General features: G+C 43.1%; 1 protein-coding gene across 14 annotated transcripts in view; it reads left to right on the top strand.

Moving 5' to 3' along the window:
* Window positions 1-19,666, top strand: part of NHSL1 (NHS like 1) — a 177,981-nt gene extending 158,315 nt beyond the window's left edge. For 9 of the 14 annotated variants that reach the window (XM_014268564.3, XM_026794836.2, XM_074537636.1 and 6 more), the window contains 3 exons: window positions 7,396-10,809; window positions 11,345-11,474; window positions 14,904-19,666. In XM_014268564.3, coding sequence (XP_014124039.1) covers window positions 7,396-10,809; window positions 11,345-11,474; window positions 14,904-15,627 — 4,268 coding nt within the window. In that variant the 3' untranslated portion in view covers window positions 15,628-19,666. Of the gene's footprint in view, window positions 1-7,395; window positions 10,810-11,344; window positions 11,475-11,886; window positions 12,018-14,903 lie in introns of all 14 variants that reach the window. The other 5 variants (XM_014268565.3, XM_014268566.3, XM_026794839.2 and 2 more) reach the window with 4 other exon arrangements.
* Window positions 19,667-22,026: the final 2,360 nt, after the last annotated feature.

Here is a 22,026-nt window from a genome sequence, read left to right as displayed (position 1 = left end):
CTGTGCTGAGCACATTTCACGTTGCATTGCTTGAAGGTTTTCCTTGGCTTCTATTTTAAATTGTGGAGTGGCAGTATCCTGCTGTAGTAGCTCTCTCTGGATGGTTCCCTTACCCCTAACCTGCAGGCACATGGGGCTTCAGCCATCTGCCTTAGGGCATAAGTTGTCTGAGGAGCTCCATGTTACTTCCATGGTGGTTGTATCTCTTCCAGGGAGCAAATTGTATGCCAGGAGTACTCTGACAGCAGTATCCATCCTCTTAGCGTATTGGTTTCCATCACAAGACAGAAGGTGCACTAGAAAAGAGTGATAGTGCCTTCATCTTATACCTGGGGAAAGCCCACATGCTGCAGTGAAGTGACCTAGCCAGTCAGCCACCAGGCTGCTGGCAAGGCTGGGAATAGCTGCACGTCTCCCCATCCCTGTTCAGTGCACTTTTCTTTCTGCCTTTTCTCCCCTGTCACTCCCCAAATATTGCTGTAGCAGTCCATTCCCTATTTCTCTTACGCTGTCCCAAAACAAACAAGGAGCTGTTTTAAGACATTCCACAGTTCATTTGATCGGAACAAGTATCCGGACTAAACTCCAAATCAAGCAATTGCATTATGCCTATTGACAGTCTCCCTGTGGTTTCAGCTGAATAAATCTCTTTGTTTCTTCCCTAAAGCATTGCTGTGAATGGCTATAATATTTGTACAAAGATTAAAATCCCTTAGTACACTAGAGTTGCTGCGTGCAGGCTAAATAACCAACATATACAGCAGATTCTTGTAACCTCTTGTTTATCCTTCAGAAAGAAGCAGAAACTTGAGAGAACCTCAAAGCTTCAACCAGGCTTGGACTATTTTCATTCCTTATGAGAGAGTCTGGAAGAACTTTTGTGAGGCTAAGCTGCCGGGGTTCTCCCTTGGCTGCTTTGGGTCCTTTGGAACAGGAGACCAGGCAGAAGAGAAAGCCTGCACTGGCTGCTGGCCTGAGCTCACCGGATGTGGTGCCCTCATAGAACTTAGCCAGACATACTGAAAGGAAACATTAGCTTCACCCGTGTGCTCAAAATATCTTTAAACATTCCTGCTTTTTAGCATTGAAATGCTGTTGTGTTTTCACAGGTGTCTTCCAGTGATGAACCAGTCTCTCTGTGTAGACTGGAAAATTCTGCATTAAGAATTCTGCATAAATAAAATGCAGTGTGATAGATGGGATTCTGAGACACAGTAAGAATGTGAAGTGTCTACCAGTTTAGAGATGGCAGTTCCTTTTTGAAGTTGCTTTTTAACTGCAGCAACCTTTCAATATTATTTAGCAGAGTGACACCAAAGTAACAGGAGAAGGCAAAGCATTCTTCTCTCTGCCAAACACAGCAATGAAAAAGAATTAGTTCTGCATACTTCTGAATTACCTTCCTTGTCTTACAGAACATAAATATTACATACATATTTAATGGAGTCAGTGTTGGGTCAAAACGGCAGAAAGAGCGTGAAACTTTGAGACGTTTTACTTCAAGTGCTCTTGGTTTCTCTGCTCTGTTGCCATTATCCGTTGTCTCTAGATGTCTTCTTCAGATGGTACCTTATATGCAAACCTGTATTCTCCTCTCAGACAAGATGATTCCCAAAGAGAAGTTTGGTAGAGATGAGCACCTCTCTGGAAGAACCTGTCACTGGCCTTGCTCATTTCTTGGCTCTTGGTTATCATCAGCTCCCTTCACACGTTCTAGCCCTCCAGAGGAAGTGAAGGCAGCAAAATTCTCTCCACCTTTCCATGGTCCTTTCTTTGTGTCAGTGCTCTAGAGTCTGGCTTCACGCTAACTTTCTTTTGTGGGAGTTCCAAGTTACCTGAGTAACATGAGTGTTTCTCCAGAGCTCTGCACCCGTGCAGTCCCAGACACCAGTGGGCAGCTTCTGGTGTCCCAGACTCCTTCCCTGTCTTGCAGGAGAAGCAGGTCTCAGACCTGACTATCAGTTCCATCACAGTTCCTAATAAACATACCTAACCAAAACAGGGAACAGGAAAATATCTTTACCTTTTCTACCTTTTTATTCCTCCTTCTTCTGACAAGCATTTTGATGGGGCTTTTTTATTCCCAAAACCAAAAGTTTATGTCCACTTGGTTTCCAAAAATGTCTTCTAATTCTATGCTTTGTGTGTACTTCCTTTGGATTATTTAAATCCTTTTTTTACATCTTACAGATCCAATCCTTTTTTTACATCTTACAGATGCAATTCATAGTCTTTTTGGTTTTGTGATTTTCTTGCCCCATGTACTTTTTTTCCCCCTTCTTGACCTAAAGGTTCAAAGGGTCAGAATGACCTCATACAGTTTTTTCAGCTTATTTTCCTACTCACTTTTTCAGTAGCTCACTTTCACCTATAGGATGTCATGTCAGTCATTGGGATGGAAATGACTGACACCTCAACTGTCAGCCCTTAATTTGCCTTCTGGCTGTGCAGCTCAGAGCCCTGGTGGTACCACTTGGTGTCTCAGGTGTCATTTGGGGCTGTTGAAGCTCTCCGTTGACATGCCTGAGAAGAAGCAATTCCATCTCAGCAATATGGGGGCAAGTGAGTCCTTCAGATCTTTGGAAACTCAGCTGTTCTATTAAAAACACCTCTTAATTGATACTCTTCTCCAGTTAGTTCCCTCCAGGGCTAGTAGTCACTCAAGTTACAGGTCCCATGGGTAAGTAAAGTCCCGGATACCCATTGGTCCTACAGAAATATCACTCAAATACCCAGCTGTTCCAGCCGAGGAATTCTGCACCTGCTTCTGTTTGGAACTTTAGCAGTCTTTGGAGAGAATATCTCTGTTTCAAAGTTATTGTTTATATATAGTTTTGACTAGCACTGGGGTTCTACTTGTAGTTTTTCACAATTGTATGTTTCCAGCACTATCCGTCTATATATCAGATGTTAGAAAGCAGGTATAATCTGCTTTTTGATACTGGAGATGAAAAACACAGATGCCAAGAATATAAATGTCACCAGAGGCTGTTAGGTTAGAGAAACTATCAGAATCAAGAAAACTTGAATTCCTGATCTTTAAATCAGAATTCTCCCTCTCAGGGTGGCAATGATATGTGCAAATATTCAGGATAATTTTTAGCTGGCAGTACTGAAAAGTTTCACAGGATTCACTGCAATATTTTTCTTCCCCTCTGAGAGATCACAGATGCTTCATGGAGTGCAGTGAAAATTCCTTAAAATTGCCATAAGCCCAGTGTACTTGTCTGTTTCTTGTTGAGTATCTGTTAAAATCACTCAGTTTCTAATTGCTGGGGTAGAACAAAATAAGAATCTCTGGCGGTTTTTTGTAACACTAAACTGTGGTGCCTGCAGTGACTTAGCCAGTTTACCAGGTTTGCAGGAGAATTGCTAGGTGGGGCATGAGGAGCCAGTGAGAGCAACACACCTTAGGAATGTGCCTGTGGCATGAGAGATGAGTGCTTACATTAGAAATGGTTAGTCGGAAGGTAACAGGGACTACTTCTTTGTTCTCGTTGAAACAGGCATCTGCTTTGTGACACCAACACACACGCTGTTTATCTTTTCAAACCCTCAGTTTGCCATGCTCATTTCAATGCAGAGAACCTTTCATGTGATTCTCTGCCGTGAGCTGCTGGTGCCACCAGATCAGCTGGAGTCACAGCAGGGCTGCTAGTATCTAGGCCCCAGGGATTATGTACAGACACACTTTCTTACCCGTCAGATTTTCCAAATTTGTCATTCTCAATCCCTGTCCTCTCTAATGTGCCACTCCAGTGACTACCAGAATCCACAGAGTGGGTGTTCTTTACTAGCTGCTGGAGCCTGCACTAAACGTGCTCATGAGTGAAGAGCATTTGCCCTAATTAGGAGAGATTTGCAGCATAGTAGGGTAATGAAAAAGAAAAGAGCATAGATACAGGTCTCCTGTGGTGGACATAGCACTGACTGCAGTGCTGCTGGATGCAGGATAATGCAAAGGGCAGACAAGGTAATTGTTACTTTCAGCCACATCTATCATGCACCCAGTTTACAGCTACTTCTGATTTTATAATGTTCAGCATCTGTAATCTGATGTCTGGTTCTGCAGCATTTTTTGCTGCTGTCTGCTCACACATTGTCCCTGCAACTAGAAGGACTTACGGGTGGTATTTTTTAAAAGATCTCATGCTGTTCAAGGATCTTGGTGTTGCAGATATCTTCTGACTGCTATTTATTTAAGTAGGTGTTTTCTGACAAACCTAGCGTTACCAGTGTACTTAGTCAAAGGCTTGAGCTGTCCCTTAGAGTGGGATTATCTTCCAGCTGTAGTAACAACAAAGATTTTAAGGGGGTTTGAAAATCATTACTTTCCATTATTACTTTGGAAGTGAGTGAGGGTTTTACAGTGCATTTGAAAATTGCAAATAAAATACTCCTTGCTACCGTCCTATGAATTTCACCAAAATCATAAACACCTCAGCATTTTACCAGTATACCTGAGTCTTAAATGCTCCTCTGGTTGGTTATTTGAACCATTTTCCCTGCAGATTTCTGTTGTCCCTCTTCAGAAAACAGAACTATAAAAAGACTAAATCTTCACAGCTTTGCATGAGATTGTGCATACATGTAAAGCCAAAACCAAAGCTGATAGAGTTTCAGAATATGCTGCTTTTCTAAAAAAACCCAAAATTTAAAACCTCAAAGTTATGTTCCTGTAATAGTAACAAGAATGCAAAATTCCTTCCCTGACCATAGCCCATAGAGCAATGTAAGAATGTTACCCTGTAGTTTATATGTCTGAAGCTGGGCTGTCTTGCCCTCCATAATCCTCTTTTTTTTTGGGCTCTGAATCATTCAAACTAGAAGAGGCCAGTCTTCACACCAGTGCAAAGACTTGCCCTGATGGGCTTCCCTGCAGTAGTGCTGAGGTTGGGAGCATTTACTGCTGTTGAGTCAATTTATGCAGTTTCCCAAAGCATATTAGGCTGGACCATAATTGACATCTCTTCTGGTAACAAAGCCGGGTAAGCACTGGTTCTCAGCAGCATGCTGCAGCTGGTTGTGGATGCTGCCCTCTTGTCACTGTGCTGCTCTGGCTGGGGAGCCAGCAGTGCCCCAAGGGAAGGGGCAGGAGCTGCCGCACCAGGCATTTTGGTATAGCCATCAGTGGCCTCCTTTATTCATTGGCCTTTTTTATTCAGTGCCATTAATTTTCTTTTTCAGATATCACTGTGCATTTGCCATGAACAGTATGTCCCAATAAATTACATGAACAGTATGTCCCTTCCTTATTTTGGAAGGAGAAGGTGAGGTTAGCAAGTCCAGCACTGATTCACTTTGCTATTTACCTTCTCTAGCAGTAACATTTTGAACAGACATAAAACACCCATCTGCATTATACTGCTTGTGAAAGAGGGTGCATTTAGCTTCCTCTGTGAATACAGTACAGACATAGCACATACACATGCTCTCAGCCACAGGTCAGTGTGTGACAGTATCAGATACTTGCTGTAATGCTGACAGCTTCATTCTCCACCAGCACAATCCTTTTGTCTCATCTGCATGTGTGTTTGTGTGCGTGTATGTGTGTTTCACAGTGGCAGAAGAAGAAAAATACCCCATCTCTTTGGTTATTTACATGTCTTGGCATGCAAATTTTTGTTACCAGATATTTTTAATTGACCAGCAGTTAAAATTGGTTATGTCATGGTTCCAGAAACATTTGTAATGTCTGTTTTGATGCTTTTATCTGTCTTAACCAAAGGGGTGCACTGATTCCATAGAAAAAAAATATTCCTGGAAAGGATGATTATTTTTCTTACTGTACAGTTCAATAACTGTATACAGAATATGCAAATCTCTCTCTTGGTTGGCTGCAGTAGTCCATCTGTTCTGACAGTATCTCATATTAGATTATCCACGACATTTGCCAGCATCTGAGTATCTAGCTTTACAGCAAACATCTACCAGAAGCAGAAAGAGGCTGCATTTTTATGAGAGCAAGAGAATTTTCACAAAGCAAGCTAACTAGGCTTCAAGCTGCTGAAAGACTACTTACATGCCTGAGGAAAAGAAGTAAACAATCTTTTTTGTGCTGCTTTAACTGTAGCCTTTTCAGAGCCCTCTTTTCCTTACCCTAAATGCCTCTTTTGCCTGCCAAGAATGAGGATGATTAAATGTCCTTTAAGTGGTGTTTTTAAAGCTGCATGATAAGAATACCTATCCTCCCAATGCAGTTTCATATAGTAAATATGAAAGGAGAACATTCCTTTCAGGCATGCTACTTTATTGCTCCTGAGACTCACTAAGGCAGAGACTTGAAATAACCAGTTCTCCCCCACAGTGACATATGTGTAGCATCCTTACCAGCATCTCCAGCAGCATGCCTGCCTCTCTCTTGCTATTTATACAGCAATGCAGCCGAATTCAAAAGCAACAGCCTTACACAGACTAATTTTAAAGCAGTCCTCTGCTTTGTGATTTTAAAAGGCGGCTACCAATAAAATTGTAAATTTAAAAGAGCCCTAAAATCCTTTCTCTTGACCCAGTGATAACTATATATTGAACTAAAACTGATTTCCATTGTCTTCAAAGTTGGGGGTTGGGAGGAGTTATGCCAATATGTGATCATTCCTTCTTTTAGAAAAAGTGATAATTTTTTTATTTCCTGATGGTGCTGAGGATGAGACAATCATCAATACCAGCCGTTTCTTTTCCCCAGTTCTTACTGTTTTTCCTTTATGATAAATAGAAAGTAGTTGTGCGGAGAAATGTTACCTGATGGTTTTCTTTGCAGTGTTGGATAATGCTTATGTGAATGCTGCTACAGTGTATGTCTTACTTGTGGTAAAACAATGCATGTTTCCATGTGTTAGCATTCTTTCAGACAAATTGCAGGACTTGGAGAGCTATCTGTGTCTCCTGAACATTTTTTTGTGAAGTGTAATGCTTGTAAAAAGTAGATCCTTTTATTCATATTAGTCTCCAGATTTCCTTCCCCCTTTCTTTATTGCACGAGGCATTAGCATGGGAACACACTTCACGTTTCTTCACACAGGAACAGGCTTTTGTCTGTTCCTGCTGCGTTGCCTACTGGAAGTCAAACAGTACTACTTGGTTTCTGACACAACTGATTACTATGGAAATTATTACCATGTCATAAACAGAGGATTTCATGTGTCGAATGTGCAGCAGGAACACAGACGATTCTGTAAGCAGAAGGTTCCTGGTAATAAGGAAAAAGGGCAGAGAAATGCAGAAAACAGATTATGCCTCTGCAAAATCCATTGCTGCAGATTCTTCTTCAGAAGGCATAAGCCTGCAGGAGCATGGGGATCAAGCAGTTTGCTGGGTTGCTGTATTTTTTAAATGAGTGAGAAGATAAATGTGAATTTGCGCTTCAGGAAGTAATTATTTTATTTTTGACTCCAGCAGTTGGTACTGGCCAGAGTGATTTCCGAGGGCATTCCATGTATGTCCCAGATCACTGTTCCACGCTAGGCAGACTAGACAGCTACCGCTCCGCCATGCAGCGCTCTGAAACCAAGGACACCAGCTGCCAGACGGAGGAAGTTAAAGTTGTGCCCCCTTCAATGAGAAGAATACGAGCACAGAAAGGACAAGGCATTGCAGCCCAGATGTCCCAGTTCTCCAGCTCATCTGGAAACATGTCGGTGATGAGCGATTCTGCTGCAGTTATATTTGCCTCTCGCCAAAATAACGACATGGGTTTTCACAGCTTGCCTCGGGTTGGTGTGAGAGTGTCTCTGCAGTCCCTAGATGAGACACAGAGCATGATGTCAAGGCAGACGGAAGACATTGCTGGCACCTTACCCCACCAGATAAGTAAATTGCAAGTGGATGATAGTGTTGTCCATCTGAGGAGTAATCCCACAATGGGGACCCCGTCAAGGCCGAAGTCCCAAGAGGTGAGAAGCTGTGACAGCGAGAAGTCCTCAAGCCCAGCATGTGTGGTCTCTCCTCATGCCACTTACTCAACAAGCATCATACCCAATGCAACACTGTCATCCTCCTCGGAAGTTATCCTTATTCATGCTGCCCAGAGTGTTGGATCATTGGATAGTAAAATGTCCGGCTCTGCTGCCTTTCCAAATCCAAGAGACAATCCTGCTGCCAGCAGTGCAGTAAGTGGGAAAGAAGATCACCATTCTTCAAGTGGTAACTGGAGTGAGAGTAGCTCCACACGTCACTCACAGACTTCAGATACCATCCCATCTAACACTGTCATGATGCTTTCTCTCGGTGACTCTGCTGTCTCTCTGAGCACTCCTGGGAATGCAGAGGCTGGGTCGCAGAGCATGAGCTACAGCTGTAGGAACACCGCTGCTTTAGCAAGCCCTTCCCAGGACAGCGATGGTCGGAGCGAATCCAGCTACTCTGGGGAGCGAGCGCAGGCAGCAGTGAGCAGCACGGAGCATTGGCTGTACAAGTCTTCAGAGAGCAGCGAGACCCCTTCACACAAGGTGATTTGTACAACACCAGGCTGTGCCACGCCCTGTAGCAACCTGAGCAGCAGCAGCCTGGAGAGAACGTCAGTCAGGGATGATTCTACTTCCCTGTATTCTGTGGACCATGATGGCTATTATGGCTCCATGCATATGGACTCTGGACTGAAGGCAGACATGCCATGCAACAGTACTAATGGTTTTGAGAACCCCAGAGACAGCGTGATAAATGTCTTTGAAGGAAAGGAGAAGAAGCTTCAGGATGATCACTCAGGCCAAGGTGATAAATCCCTTGCAAGAAACATCTCACTGAAAAAGGCAAAGAAGCCACCTTTGCCACCATCCAGAACAGACTCACTCAGAAGGATTCCTAAGAAAAAAGCCCAATCCAATGGACAGATACTTGATGAAACCCTCATTGCCACTCTCCAGCATTCTCTGCAGCTGAATCTCAAGTGCAAAAATGGCAGCTCCCCTTCCCAGAGCCCCTGCAGTGATTATGAGGATCCCTGGGTGTTGCGCTCACGCAGCCAAAGCTCGGTCAGTGCGAGCAGCAGCATGATGTCCACCGCTGCTCCAAACCTGTACTCCATCTGCACAGTCACTCCCTCCCAGAGTGAAACAAGTAGCATAAAGTCGGAGTATGCTGACCAGTGGGGTTACTACAGCGACTATGCTGCGGTGGCAGATGACCAGGTGAAATCTCCCGTGACCCATTCTGCCAGTACTTCGTCTGCTCTCAGTGATTACAGCATCAGCCACTTCAGCGATGGCTCAAGGGCTTCTGTGCCACAAGTGCCCAGTGGACTGGCCAAACCAAAGAGTGCTTCTCCGGAGAAATCCCATCGCGTCACATCGCCATCGAGTGGGTACTCCAGCCAGTCCAACACACCCACTGCGCTTACTCCAGTGCCTGTACTTGTAAAGTCTGCATCATCAGGAAATGGAAAATCCAAGCTGAAGCCTAAAGTGCCTGAAAGGAAGTCCTCTCTTTTGTCTTCAGTCTCCATGTCTTCGTCGTCCACTTCTCTTTCTTCTAATACATCTACTGAAGGGAGTGTGAGTGTGAAGAAACTGGACCCTGCCCTGAGCCCTCCTGTGGATTCTGGTGCACCTCCACCACCTCCTCTTCCAACATCTCAGCATTGTCCTGAGCTTTCTCCTCCTCCTCCTCCTCCTCCAGCAGAAGTAATGGATCTGTCACCATTGTCGACCTCTCCCACATTCCCCCCTCCTCCGCCAGAAGCCAGTGTAAGTTCTGCCTTTGCCCAGACTGTTCCATGGTTTCCTCAAGAAGCCTCCATCAGTTCATTCTCTTCCCCTGTTCCTCCTCCTCCTTCTTGCCCCTTGGCTGTCCCACCACCAGCCCCTCCGCTTGATCCCAAAATAACAAAAGGTGCAGCAGCAATATACCCACTGTATTCTTTTAAGAAACGCAACCAGGAGGATTCCTGCTACAGTCCAGTGAAACAGCCACTCAACAGGCAAGATTCATCGAGACCTGTGATGCCGTTAGTAACCACCAAAGCACTGCAAATGGTGCAGTTGAGGTCTGTGAAAAAATCGACAGAAGGTGAGTCGTCAACTGAATCTGCTTCTGAAACCACCTCTCAGGAGAAGGGTACTGTAAATTCATCATCACAGTCTTTGCTAAAGCCATCTCTCTCACTAAAACTCAGTACCAGCTTAGGCAATGAGGAAGTGAAAACTCAAGGCACCTCATTTAAAAATGCAGTTCAAACACTGTCTCGGGGTTCTCCTCTCATTCTCTCTGATAACACATCTGTACTTGACAGTGATCAAAAGCTTGTGAGTGCAGTAGGTGCAAAGAAATCTTCTGAAGATGATGCTCTGGGGTCAGCTACTGATGACACACCTGAGTCTTCAGTGCAGAGTGAAGACCTCCCTTCTGGCATGTCACTTCAGGGATCATCAGCATCTCCTGACAAAACTCAGGGTGTATTGCCAAGCAAGAAACCACCTCCTATTTCAAAGAAACCCAAACTGTTCCTTCTGGTTCCACCTCCACAGTTAGACCTTACAGTGGAGAAAGCAGCTGAAGTGGGTGATACTGCCAGAAGCCCAGCTACGAGAGACGCTGTGCTTGCACACTCTGAGGAGGCGAGAAATTGTCTTACAGATGGGCTTGGTTCTAGCGAGATGGACTCTGGCAGCCTGGTTCCTGAGGGAGGAGCTGCTGGATTCACCTTCTCTGAGACAGTGGGAGCGAATGCCTTTGTGGTACAGCCTGCTGCATCACCAGTTCAAGAGGAGCCCAGGCAGGAGGAGCAGTCTGCTTTTGATGAAGGAAGCAGTTCAGGCAGCAGCCAAGACAGTGGCAGTAACACTGACGGGCACCCGTCTCAAGAGAACGAAAGTGGTGAGTCTCTTTTCTCTGACTAATTCAGATGCAGCAGTAGCTATTTTAAAAGGTGGGGATCCTAGCATTGAGGTGGCATTCTGTAGAAGGCAGATCTTCCTGTGATGGTTACAACTAAAACAAAAAAAGTTGCAGGGATCTGATTAATATTGTATGACATTTCATAGAATTCCTTTCTGACTTCTCATTGTTGCAGACATGGAAAGAAAAGGATGCTTTATTTAACCACGCTAGTATTAAAGCATGCTATGAAAGCAGTTAATCTCTTAATACTGGTTTTGCATTTTAGTGGAAATGCTACAAATTTTCTTTTGTTACTGTTCTCTGCCTGTTATGCGTGAGCAAGCACACGCGTGTATTTCACGCGCTGCAGTTCCCTAAGCAAGCGTTGATCTGAAATCACAGTAATGTCAGTGCTGCACTCACTCAGTCCATCGGATGTTTCTCCTTGGAGGCAGCAAGGGCTGGTTTCAGGACTGTGTGCCCGTGGGGTTCGCACGACACACTGACTGTGCTGTTCGTTCTCTTTGCGTAGTGGAGGTGTTTGAATCAGACACAGCCAGTAGTTCATTCCTGCCAAGCAGTGGTTATGGGGAAGAGACAGACGGAGTGGCAACACCAGCAAGACCAAGGACTACTGAGGATCTTTTTGCTGCCATTCACAGGTACTGTAGAAACTGCCCTTCCTCTACTGTCAGGTCCAGTAGGTCTCTCAGAAATAAATTTAACACTGTTTTGTTGAACACCCAATTACAACAGTCATGGCTTTTAACAGAAAGCACATATTTATCAACTTTCTACTAAGGCTGTATGTGAAAAAGATGAGGAAAAGAACTTGCATATTACTGTTTTATAAATGTATTTAATCCATTCTGAACTAAACCAAACCAGATTAAATGGATGTAGATTATATTATAAATACCTTGCCCTTTAAAATATCAATTTACATCTAGTATTTATTGTACTGTTCTCAATCTGCCATATTAACTCTACTGTTGCTTTTTCTGTGTATCTTTTTGTTTTCATTCTCGTTCTTCTCCATCTCTTTTTACTCTCTTCGCTGCTTATATGGTGCAGTTTGGGACAGAGGCTCAACGCTAATGCTTCATGGCAAGCGTGGCTGAAACTGGCAAGTAACACAACATGTCAGTCATATGGCAAAACATATGGCAAACGCTGGATTATAATTTGCCATAATCCAGCCTGAGGTCGGGTATTTTGTGTCAAACTGGTTCATGAATGGAATGTGCAGTACTGGCTCTATTGTTAATGGCATTATTCATTTCCCTTGAAAACAGAATCATGCCGAATGGCAGCTAGATTTATGTGCTGTTCACGTTAGGTGCTGAGGAAGAAGAAAGCCCGAGAAAGCCCCAGGGACAGGAATCCTAAAGGCAGAGCCTGGAGCGGGTCCCTTGGAGCGGCGCTCCCGGAGCCGCCCGGGCCGGGCTGGGCGTGGCGACAGCGCCATCGCGTGGCTGCGCCGCGCTCTGCAAGCCGCAGAGGGGCCGTCTCCTGCCCGGGAGTGGGGAATTATCCCGGCGCTCACTCCGTCTGCACAGCTGTGCGTTGGGAATGAGGGACGGGAAGAGAGCGGCTGCGAGGCTGCAGCATTCTGGATGCAGATACTATGTTTTTTCATTTTTTGAAACAAGACTTTTCCAGACCTTACAAAAACTACATGTATATGATACTGACTTTTTATAATTTACTATTAGCCCTTAGGACTTGGCCTGTACGAGCCATTCTGAAAACGATCTGTTGCATTCATGTTGCATGGCACTCTCTAGACCTGTGTCAAATCTGGCCTAAGAATGGGGTATTCTGGCCAGTAGCCATTCTCCTTTGTGTATGCAGATAGAGAGTGGATTTCTGTGATATGCACATATTTGTAATTCATTAGTTTGTGGGGAAATGGACAATGGAACTGGATGTGACATACTTAGAACTGCTTGACGCATTTTTTTATTACGACCTTGCTTTTGCTGGCTTTGGACTTTAACCACTTTCTTCCTTGGTTGCTAATTAGTAAAAAAAGTTTTGGTTTTCCCCCACTGTTTCTAAGAGATACTACTTCAGTAATTGGCACTCTTGAATGTATAATTTGGAGCAAGATAAGAAATTTAGTAGTATGTGCATTAAGGACAGGAAGAACAGTCCAAAGTTTTAAGTCATAGTTTTGTTTGAACATATATTCTGTCTGTGTCTGAAAAGCCACCAAAACCAAATTTGGTTCTTAATTTCAAGTTTCTTCCATAATTCATACATATTGAGAAAAGCTGGCTAGGTGCTGACAGCAAACTGGCTGCTCTGCACTGCATTCACAGTCTTACCAGATCACTCCAAGCTGCGATAATAGTCTTTCTGTGCAGATCCTTGCAACTGATTTTTTCTTTTTTTAAGTTTAATTGGGGTTTGGTAACAGTACAGCCCCCAGCACTGCAGTGTTTAAAGATACCCACAGGCAGCCAAAACCGTAATGAAGGAAAATCTTCCCTGTAGCAAATGCACACAAACGTTCACATACAGACTTGCAGAGCATCCTAGCACCAAAATCATTGGCTGCCTAAGGCACAGCTAAATCTAGATGAGGTTCCCACATCGGCTGCTCCTGAAGTCATCATTCTCTCTCTTTGCTGTTTTCTGTGTCTATTCACTCTCAGGCTGAATGGACATTGGTATTACATTCTTACTCCAGAAGGACAGGTGGAGGCAGCAGCAGCTGCTGAAAATAACAGCTGGTGCAGCTGCCTGTGGGGGCATCACAAGTGAGCTATGCATAAACTTCACCACTTAGGGGAGAGACTGGATTGATCCAAAGTCTTGGCACAGCCTATAGCAGTGTCTGTTGCTGCCACCTACTCAGCTGATGGATCTTGCTTCTTTGTTTTCAGGAGTTTTTTAATTATCAGTAGGCTGCGATGCATGAACACATTTGAGCTTGCCTTGGCAAAATCTCAAGGCTTTTAAGAAAGTAAAGCTAAAGATCACATTAAGTAGAAATCTGTTTTACAAGGGGAATGGTCTGGGTTGAACACATGCTTGATAAAAATGAAAATGGAGTTTATAGGATGATAATTTTATATCTCTAAGAAGTCTGTTGACTTGTTTTAAGCTTCTGCCAAAATACCATATTTAAAATTAGGCTTTATACAATCCTTTTAAATTAATTCTTGCTCAGTTAGCAAAGAAACAAAGCAGCTGTATTACAGCTACTAGGCATGTACATTTCTTTAAGATTTCTAGAAATGTGAAAATGAGGCAGTAAAAGTCCAGTTTCCACATATTCCCAGTTCCATGGTTATCTCTTAATTTTTTTCTGTGTGTGTGTTGTCCCTGCACTTCACATCTAAATAGACAAACACTCCGCTCTTCCATTTGGAAAGATAACAACTTTCTTGTCAGGAAGTTGGTCTCTCCTTCATTTAGTTGAAAGTTGCAATGACAGAGCACCAACATAACTGTGAATTTTATCTGTGCATATTGAGAGGAGCTGGAAAGGTTTTTTCTCGATTTATTTAGTATTTGGATTAGGGATGGGGTTTTTCAATAATTTAATTTAGAATTGTCACATGTGGCTCCCTTTGCTTTGCTGTGTCCTTTTTTCTGAAGGAAAGTGAACTAAACTACACCTCAAATTCTCCAGAGAGTGTGAAATTGTAAAATGAAACAAAACAAAATATACTGTAGATGACGTATTTTGAATCAAGTCCCCAAATTAACAGAAAAACAGCATGGAATATAAATTTGTATAGCACATCAGTCTGAGCAGTTTAATATTGACTCCAGAAAACCCGATTCACTAAATTTACTAAAGTGTTTTGAACATCAGTATTGCCAGTTTTAGTAGTTTCATTGTTCCAGATCTGCAGAAAAAGAGTAATAAACGTATACCTTCAATACCTGCATTAGTGCCTGTACAGTTCTGGTGGTGTTCTTACTCATGCTTTAGATTAAGATCACTTCTCCCTTTTCCCTGTCTCTGCTTTAGCTTAAATTCATTGTCATCTCTCTAAACTGAGTTTAATTAGAGGAGGTAAAAATTTTCATTTTTGTGTCATCCTCTTTTTTTTGTGTGTGTGTTTCAAACTCAGATCCAAAAGGAAAGTCCTTGGCCGTAAAGATTCTGAGGACGACCGTACCCGCAACCATTCTCCGTCGCCCCCCATAACTCCCACTGGTGCTTCCCCAAACCTAGCTACCCTCAAACAGGCCGGATCTATCCAGAGGAGCGTTCGCAAGAGCAGCACCAGCAATGACAACTTCAAAGCCCTGCTGCTGAAGAAAGGCAGTCGCTGTGACACCAGTTCCCGTATGTCCGCAGCAGAGATGTTGAAGAACACGGACCCGCGCTTCCACCGGCCGAAGACGGACGCCCCCGCTGACCTTTCTGACAGCCCTGCCAGCTGCTCGCCCAGCAAGAGCAAACGGGCCCAGGAGGAGTGGGCCAAGAGTGAGGGCCTGATGCCAAGGAGCATGTCCTTCTCTGGCACGAGGTACGGCCGGTCACGGACACCCCCGTCTGCTGCCAGCAGCAAGTACAACGTCCGCAACCGCATCCAGAGCAGCCCCATGACTGTCATTAGTGAAGGAGATGGGGAAGTGGTGGAACAGTCCGAGGGCAGGGTCCGGAGGACTTTGGAAGAGCAGCAAGAGGGGCAGCTTGATATATTTAACAGTGATGAAATGGATGTGAATGACTTCCCGTATGCTGAGGAGGCAGGCTGCAAGGAGACCTTGGATCCAGCCCATGTAGACTTAATGACTCAACCAGGTGCTTCAAGGAAGTATCTAAACTCTTCAGCTGAAGAAAGTTAAAAGGCAGTGTGACAAAAGGCGTTGGATATTAGTCTAGAAAATTACAGGGACTAGATTCCAGAAGAAAGCCCAGACCAGGACAAGAGCATTTGGCTGAGCATTTATTCCACAAACTGCATGTGTATGTTTAAATGCTAAAGCGACGATGGTTCTGCATGGTTGGGTTGGGATGGGGAGCACTTGCTTTGAATGAGTGGTCTGTGGCTTGAAGAATGTTAACAGTTGAATTTTTTGTGTAAAGCCTTAGAAGTCCTCTTGTGGGGTGGGGTGGGGAAGTTTTCTCAGAGTCTGTAGGGGTGTGAAGTTTTTCTTTTTCTTAAGACTGCAATTGTGCAAGCAAAATTTGGGAATAAGCCTGAAATGCGAAGGCTCCTGTGGTACAAGCTGGACATTTGTTTCAAAAGCATTGTAGTGATGCAGCGTAGTGCATTTGTGGAGCAGAGGGAGGCACAATGAGGCACATTCACCTCTGAGAGAAGGTAGCAGGGTTGATGCTGGGGTTACATGGCTCCTTGGAGGAGTATGGCCCAGCGTTTGATGAAGCATGTCCTGCTCAAGCACTGAGCTCACCAGGTTATGGATTGGTCCAGGGTACTGTACTTTTAATTCTTTTTCCTGAGGGAAAATGAACTGTGTAGTTAAGGTGGAAAAGGGAGCTGATTTTATAACACACTACTGGCTGCTGTGCAGCCACACATCTTCACTTGGTGAAACACACATTTCCCGGTGAATTGCTTCCTTGACTGGAGTATTCCCTTAGAGAACTAGAACAGCTGGATGCATGTGGAGGGTGCAAGCAGACATCAGGAAAGTAGGAGATGAATGAAGCCAGAATTTGGAAGGGTTGCTGTCATGGTTTAGGAATGGTAATCCCCAATTTAGTGTTCCACCACAACACTCCAGACCATGTACTCACTCACTCCCCTCTCCTCTTACGTCTGCGGGTGGCTGGGGAGGAGAATTAGAGGCACAAAAGGTGAAGGTTGGGGGCTGATAAAATAAAAATTCACTGGAAACAACAGTGAAGTAAGAAAATGGACAGTAACAGTGACAACGCTTAGAGCGTGCACGAGAAAGGTGAATGGCTCCCAGGTGACAGAGCCCAGTAAGGTGTGACCTGCTGCCCCTCCTCCTTGTTCCCAGCAGCGTTGTGAGGTGGTGTAGAGCAACCTCTGTGTCCTGGCCACAGCCCCGTCTGGCTGCTGCAGAAAATGAACCCTGTCCTGGCCGGAACCAGGACAGTTGTGTTTCTGAATTAGAAAGAGAAATTTGACTTGCACTACAAAGCTGTAGGTGGAGCCCGTCTTTCAAAACTGAAACTTGGGAATTGTATTTTGCCGGAAATCTGTCTTTCATTTGTCAAAATGGGGAGACTATTACTTTGCATCACTTGAAATACAGATACTTGCTAACTTTTGGTTACCAAAGAATAAGTTACGGTTACTTTCCTTTTTGATTTGCCTGCAGTATTGCTCTTCTTTTTTAACCTTAATAATTTAGTGAGGTTCGTTTTTATTGTATATTTTACAGATAATAAGAACATTTAACGGTTTTCCAATTGTAAAGAAGACCATTAATTAAAACTGAAATATTGGCTGGAGTTTTTGGTTCTTGGTAGGAATGAAGCTTTTAATTTTTAATAAGAATTTTGCATCATTTGATGGCATGCGCAGTTTTTGTATTGTTTGTAAATATTGAAAGTTGTTAAAATATCTTTTGATCTCCTTACCGTAGAATTTTTACATTTTTAGATTGCTTTTAAGAAGAAAAAGCACTCTCTGTAGATTATTTATTTTAGAGAAATATGCTTGTAATCTCTTTCTTCAATCCTTTACTTGTTAGTTATGTAAATTTCAGGGGCCTTCGTTTAACTCTTCCCTTCACAAGAGGGGAATAGTGCTGAAAATGCTGTGACTTTGCTTCAATAAAGTAAAAGCCTGCCAGTTGCCATATTGTCTTTTGAGTCGATTAAAATCTCCTTCAAAAGATGTGTCCCACAGCGTATGGCAACCCATTGAATGCCATCATCCATGCATCCACCTACTAATTTCCAGTTTTCATTGCAAAATTTACTAATTCACTTTAGACACAACTAAAGTGTACTCACTCATCCATCCCATTTTGGTATCTCAGTTCTGAGACTAAAAAAATTTAAATAATCCTAAGCTTTCTCCAGTGTCATGTGAGTGTTTCTACTACTTCTGTCCTACTTGCAACCTGTCCCAGAAAACTAAAGTTCTTGGAGAACCAGATTATAAGCAGAGTGAGTGGGAAGTGAAATGGACAAATTGAATCCAGCTGCACTCAGTGGAACAAGGGTGTATCAACTGGTGTGCAGCAAACTTTCTACCATTTTCATATGATAACTATATTGAAAGAACCATTTGATTTTTAAAATTAAGATAAAACCTAACTGGATAAAGCAGATTGTTTCAGATATTGTTAATATTGAACTACATTCTGTTACAAAGAGGTAGCAGTGTAGAGTGTTTAGCACTAAACATCTTGCCAGTGTTGCTTTGCTCTGTCTTGCTCAGCTGATCTCATGAAACATGAAAGGACCAAGTCCTTTTCACAGCAGGTGCTGTCCTGTAGAAAGCCATGCTAAATGCTAGCCAGTCCTCGTGCCCCCATCCTGACAGGACAGTGTGTCATAAATAACACTCAGGCTTCCTTTATTGTTTACAGATGAAATCTAAGATGAATCATCTAAGTGAAAAATGAATGCACTGGGCAAAATTGTATCTCTGGTGCCTGCAGCATTTGCAGCCCTTTGCATCGAGTGCCTGTAGGGGTGAGCATGGCCAGCTTGTTCCCTGGTGATGGCCAGCTGATGCTGCCGTTGTTTATGGGCTGTGCAGGGAACTCTTGAGAAAAGCCTGGCTTACATGCACGGTGTCAGTGCAGGTAGATGAGATTAAACTTGAATGTAGCCCAGGCTGAATTTCCTCTCTGGCACAGACAGCCTTGATGCTCCTCTAAAACCCACATCTGGTGAACTTGGTGAACTTGGGCTAAGGCTCGTGTTTTGGCTAACGTGCAGAAGACAGTGTTTAGGCAGCCCTGCTGATCTTGCTACAAGACTACATTTTACAGGTAGTGAAATACCTTAGGTGTGCTGAAATATATTTAATGGTGCTAATACCACTTACTTTGGTAGCTGATGTAACTTTCTTACAGAGATGTCACCATGTCATCTCCCCACAGGCAGAACTGGTTCATTATTTTGTCACACTTAAAACTTCAAAGTTACTTCCTTAGACAATAATGTTCCTCCATTGGGAGGTTTTGCAGTGAGGTTTTATGGGTCTACAAGTGTAGATTAAATTTAGCAAGCCTCTTCTAAAGACATCCAGAGCAGAAGGAGAGGAGGGCACATATGCAGACTTGGTTGTGCTGAAGAGAAAAAGTAGACTTGTCATCCTGGTGCTTAATGCATCATAGTATCACAGGGCTTGTTTGGAGTTTACAGCTGGTCTACAGTTTGCCTCTAAAACAAGAATCTTTATTGAAGCTAGATGTGAGATTTATTTCTGGTGTCCGTTTTACTGGGAATGGTTTTCAGCTTCAGTCTTTTTCTAAATTCTGCCATATATTAACTCATTTCATGTTTTGTTCCTTAATGTTCAAAGTTCTGCTGTCAGATGTAGGCAGCCCAATAATGTTGTGAATCTGTAAATACATTCACAAGGCCCTGGGGCATTTACAAGCCTTCACTGCTGTTTGTACACTGGAAAGGAGAACTTAATTGAAATGATGGAGGTTATGCAAGGAGCAATAGCTTGGCGAGAGGAGGTTTGGAAGGCTGCTGGATATCAGTTAAAAGATTTGGATAAGAAGTGAATTTGATGAAGACAGGATTTTGAGAAACCAGGACTGGGACGCTGGTTCCTGCATAAGGCTCAGCCTGAAAGAAGGCGCTGGCAGAAAAGGGGAAGCAAGGAGATTACTGAGAAGTACAGTGAATGCACAGATTAAGGTATGGGTTGGGCAGGCTAGTGCAGATTCTAGATGGTAAAGAAGTTTCAGCAAGAACAGAGGAGAGAAAAAGGCAAAGGAACAATGGAATAGCCACAGCAAGGAGGAAGAAAAATTGTAGCCCATGTGTTTCATCCTAATTCAAAGGGTGTAGAAGGCTGAAGTCAGTCAAACGTGGGGGGAAAAACCCAAAACCCCAAACAATTTAGAAGAGGAAAATGAGCAAAATTGGGTGAGCTTAGAGAAGCAGTAGTAGGCTGGAGTGAGGAGTGCTCCAGGAGACCTCAGGCAGCACTGGCTAGGTGGCCCAAGCACAGCTTTTGGGAGGGTTCTATAGAACCACTGTGCCTGAAGTCTGGAAAGAATGAAGGGGATTGGGAAGATCAAAGCTCAGACTTATTTTGTCTAATTTCTACCAACAACTCTGCATCCAGTGCTTCCAATGTACTGGGTACAGGTCTACAGACACTTGCATTGGGGTAACTTGCTAAACCTTCAGTCATTTCCTGGAGCAAACAGAGGCCACTCTTGCAGACAGCACAGGGATGAATGTGTTAATACTAGTGCAAGCAAATAGATCTTGTTAGGTATTCTTTGGATACCACAAAGTTCTGGAAAAGTCATTTGTAGCAGCAGTCACTGTTGAAACAAAGCCAGTGCCACAGTACATTTGAGTGATTCAAAATGATGCATTGTTTGCTTTTCCAAAAGAGAATTAAAAGGATGGGCTTCAATGGTAAAACAGTGTGTTACATAACTTAGAGTGAGAATGAGGAATCATTTTACATGTTTTATTTAAAATAACTTCAATACTCACAAAAGGGAGCACAATAGCTTTATAATGCCCTTGGTAGCTGTGTGAGTTCCCCCGTTACACTTAATTTTCTGAATAACTTTTGAAAGTGATTTCTTGCATGGTCAAGACTAGAAAAATCTTCAGGCAAAATGGATAACTTTCTTGGTTCTAAAGGGATGTTACCAACTTAAATCTGAGTACAGCATTAAAATCTTGCAACTACTCAGTGCTGGATTGTGACTGTGGTTATAACTGGTGTGAATTAATAAACACTCAGCAGAGTAAAATATAGAAATGTTGGATAAAGATGTGCTGTGTCATATATTATCCTGAAAAACTGGATAAAAGCCTTGATAGTGCTTCCCTGGCGGAATGTTGAGTACATTTTATGTTGCAAATTTAGCTCTTTGCAGTTGGGTTCTTTCACATAATGTGCAGCCAACCTTTTAAGGGCCAATCAATGCTTCTCCCAACAATGCTAATGGAAAATGTCATTGATTTTTAGTAGGAAATTGTCTGTTAATAGTGAATCCAAATGTGTGTGTATAAGCATGTGGGGAGGTATATAGAGAAGAAAATCCAGTCCCAATGTAGCTGAGTTGCTTCTGTCTGTAGTACTCTGGTCTATTTGTGCACCAACCTACAGTATAAAACCAGAATTGTTAGCTGCTGAAGGAAAAAAAAAAAAAATTTGTCAGGACACATAAGGTAGCAATAAGTTTCTGCGTTTTCACTACCTCTAGGAAAAAAAATGTTAAAAATTTAGGTTCTGTGTTTAGATGGTAAAAACTAATTTGTGAGGAAAAAATACGTAAATTATGAAAACAAAACCACAAAACAAAACAAAAATCTCCAGAAAACCAAAAAATTCTAAAACATCACAAGATGAAATCCTGGAAACAAGAATAGAAGAAACTACATGAACTATCTGCTATCTGGGGAGGAATGTTGTTCATGTGCATCTTGGTAGAACACTAATGTTTTCTTTTTTAAAAGTCAAATATCTGTTCAATGTACATTTTCCAGAAGAAATTACAGGCTCTTTCCAGCAGTCTCTTCACACTGAGTTGCAGAAAATGGACACACAAATTCCTGCCTTTGGGAACTAAATTTGGGGAAAACCTCTGATTTCTAGGTCAGTTTAAAAGAGGGAAAGAGCATTCCAATGACACAAGAATTCAGTGCCCAGTGCAGCATCACCAGCTGAGAAGCTGCCTTAGTAAGACATGGTCCCATCCTTCTTGCCTTAATCAGGGTGTTGTAATGTGCTGCCTGGAAATGGTGATTTTGCAAATTGCTGTGCCATCTGGAGCTACAGTGTAGTCCAAAGGACTTAAAAAGCAAAGGCCAGGTTTATGTAGTCAGTGCAGCGGTCACAGACTAGGAAATTATAATGATTTTAATGTATTTACTTTTTTGTGGAGTCCTGATACAAAACAAAAGTACATTTCAGCAAGGAGATCCGAAGGAAAATGGGTGCCCAGGGAGACGTGGCTGTGAGCACAGGTCATGCAGAGTTGCACAGAAGTCCAAGTTTGAGTCTAAGGTAGCTCAAGTCCATTGGCAAGCCATGGATAGACAGTATCAAACCACTGGTGATCCCAAATGAGGTTGCCATATTCCCA

This window comes from Zonotrichia albicollis, chromosome 3, assembly GCF_047830755.1.
Source record: "Zonotrichia albicollis isolate bZonAlb1 chromosome 3, bZonAlb1.hap1, whole genome shotgun sequence".
In the NCBI taxonomy this organism is placed as follows: domain Eukaryota; kingdom Metazoa; phylum Chordata; class Aves; order Passeriformes; family Passerellidae; genus Zonotrichia; species Zonotrichia albicollis.
Note: the sequence above shows the minus strand (reverse complement) of the source record. Positions and strands in the feature narration are given on the sequence as shown.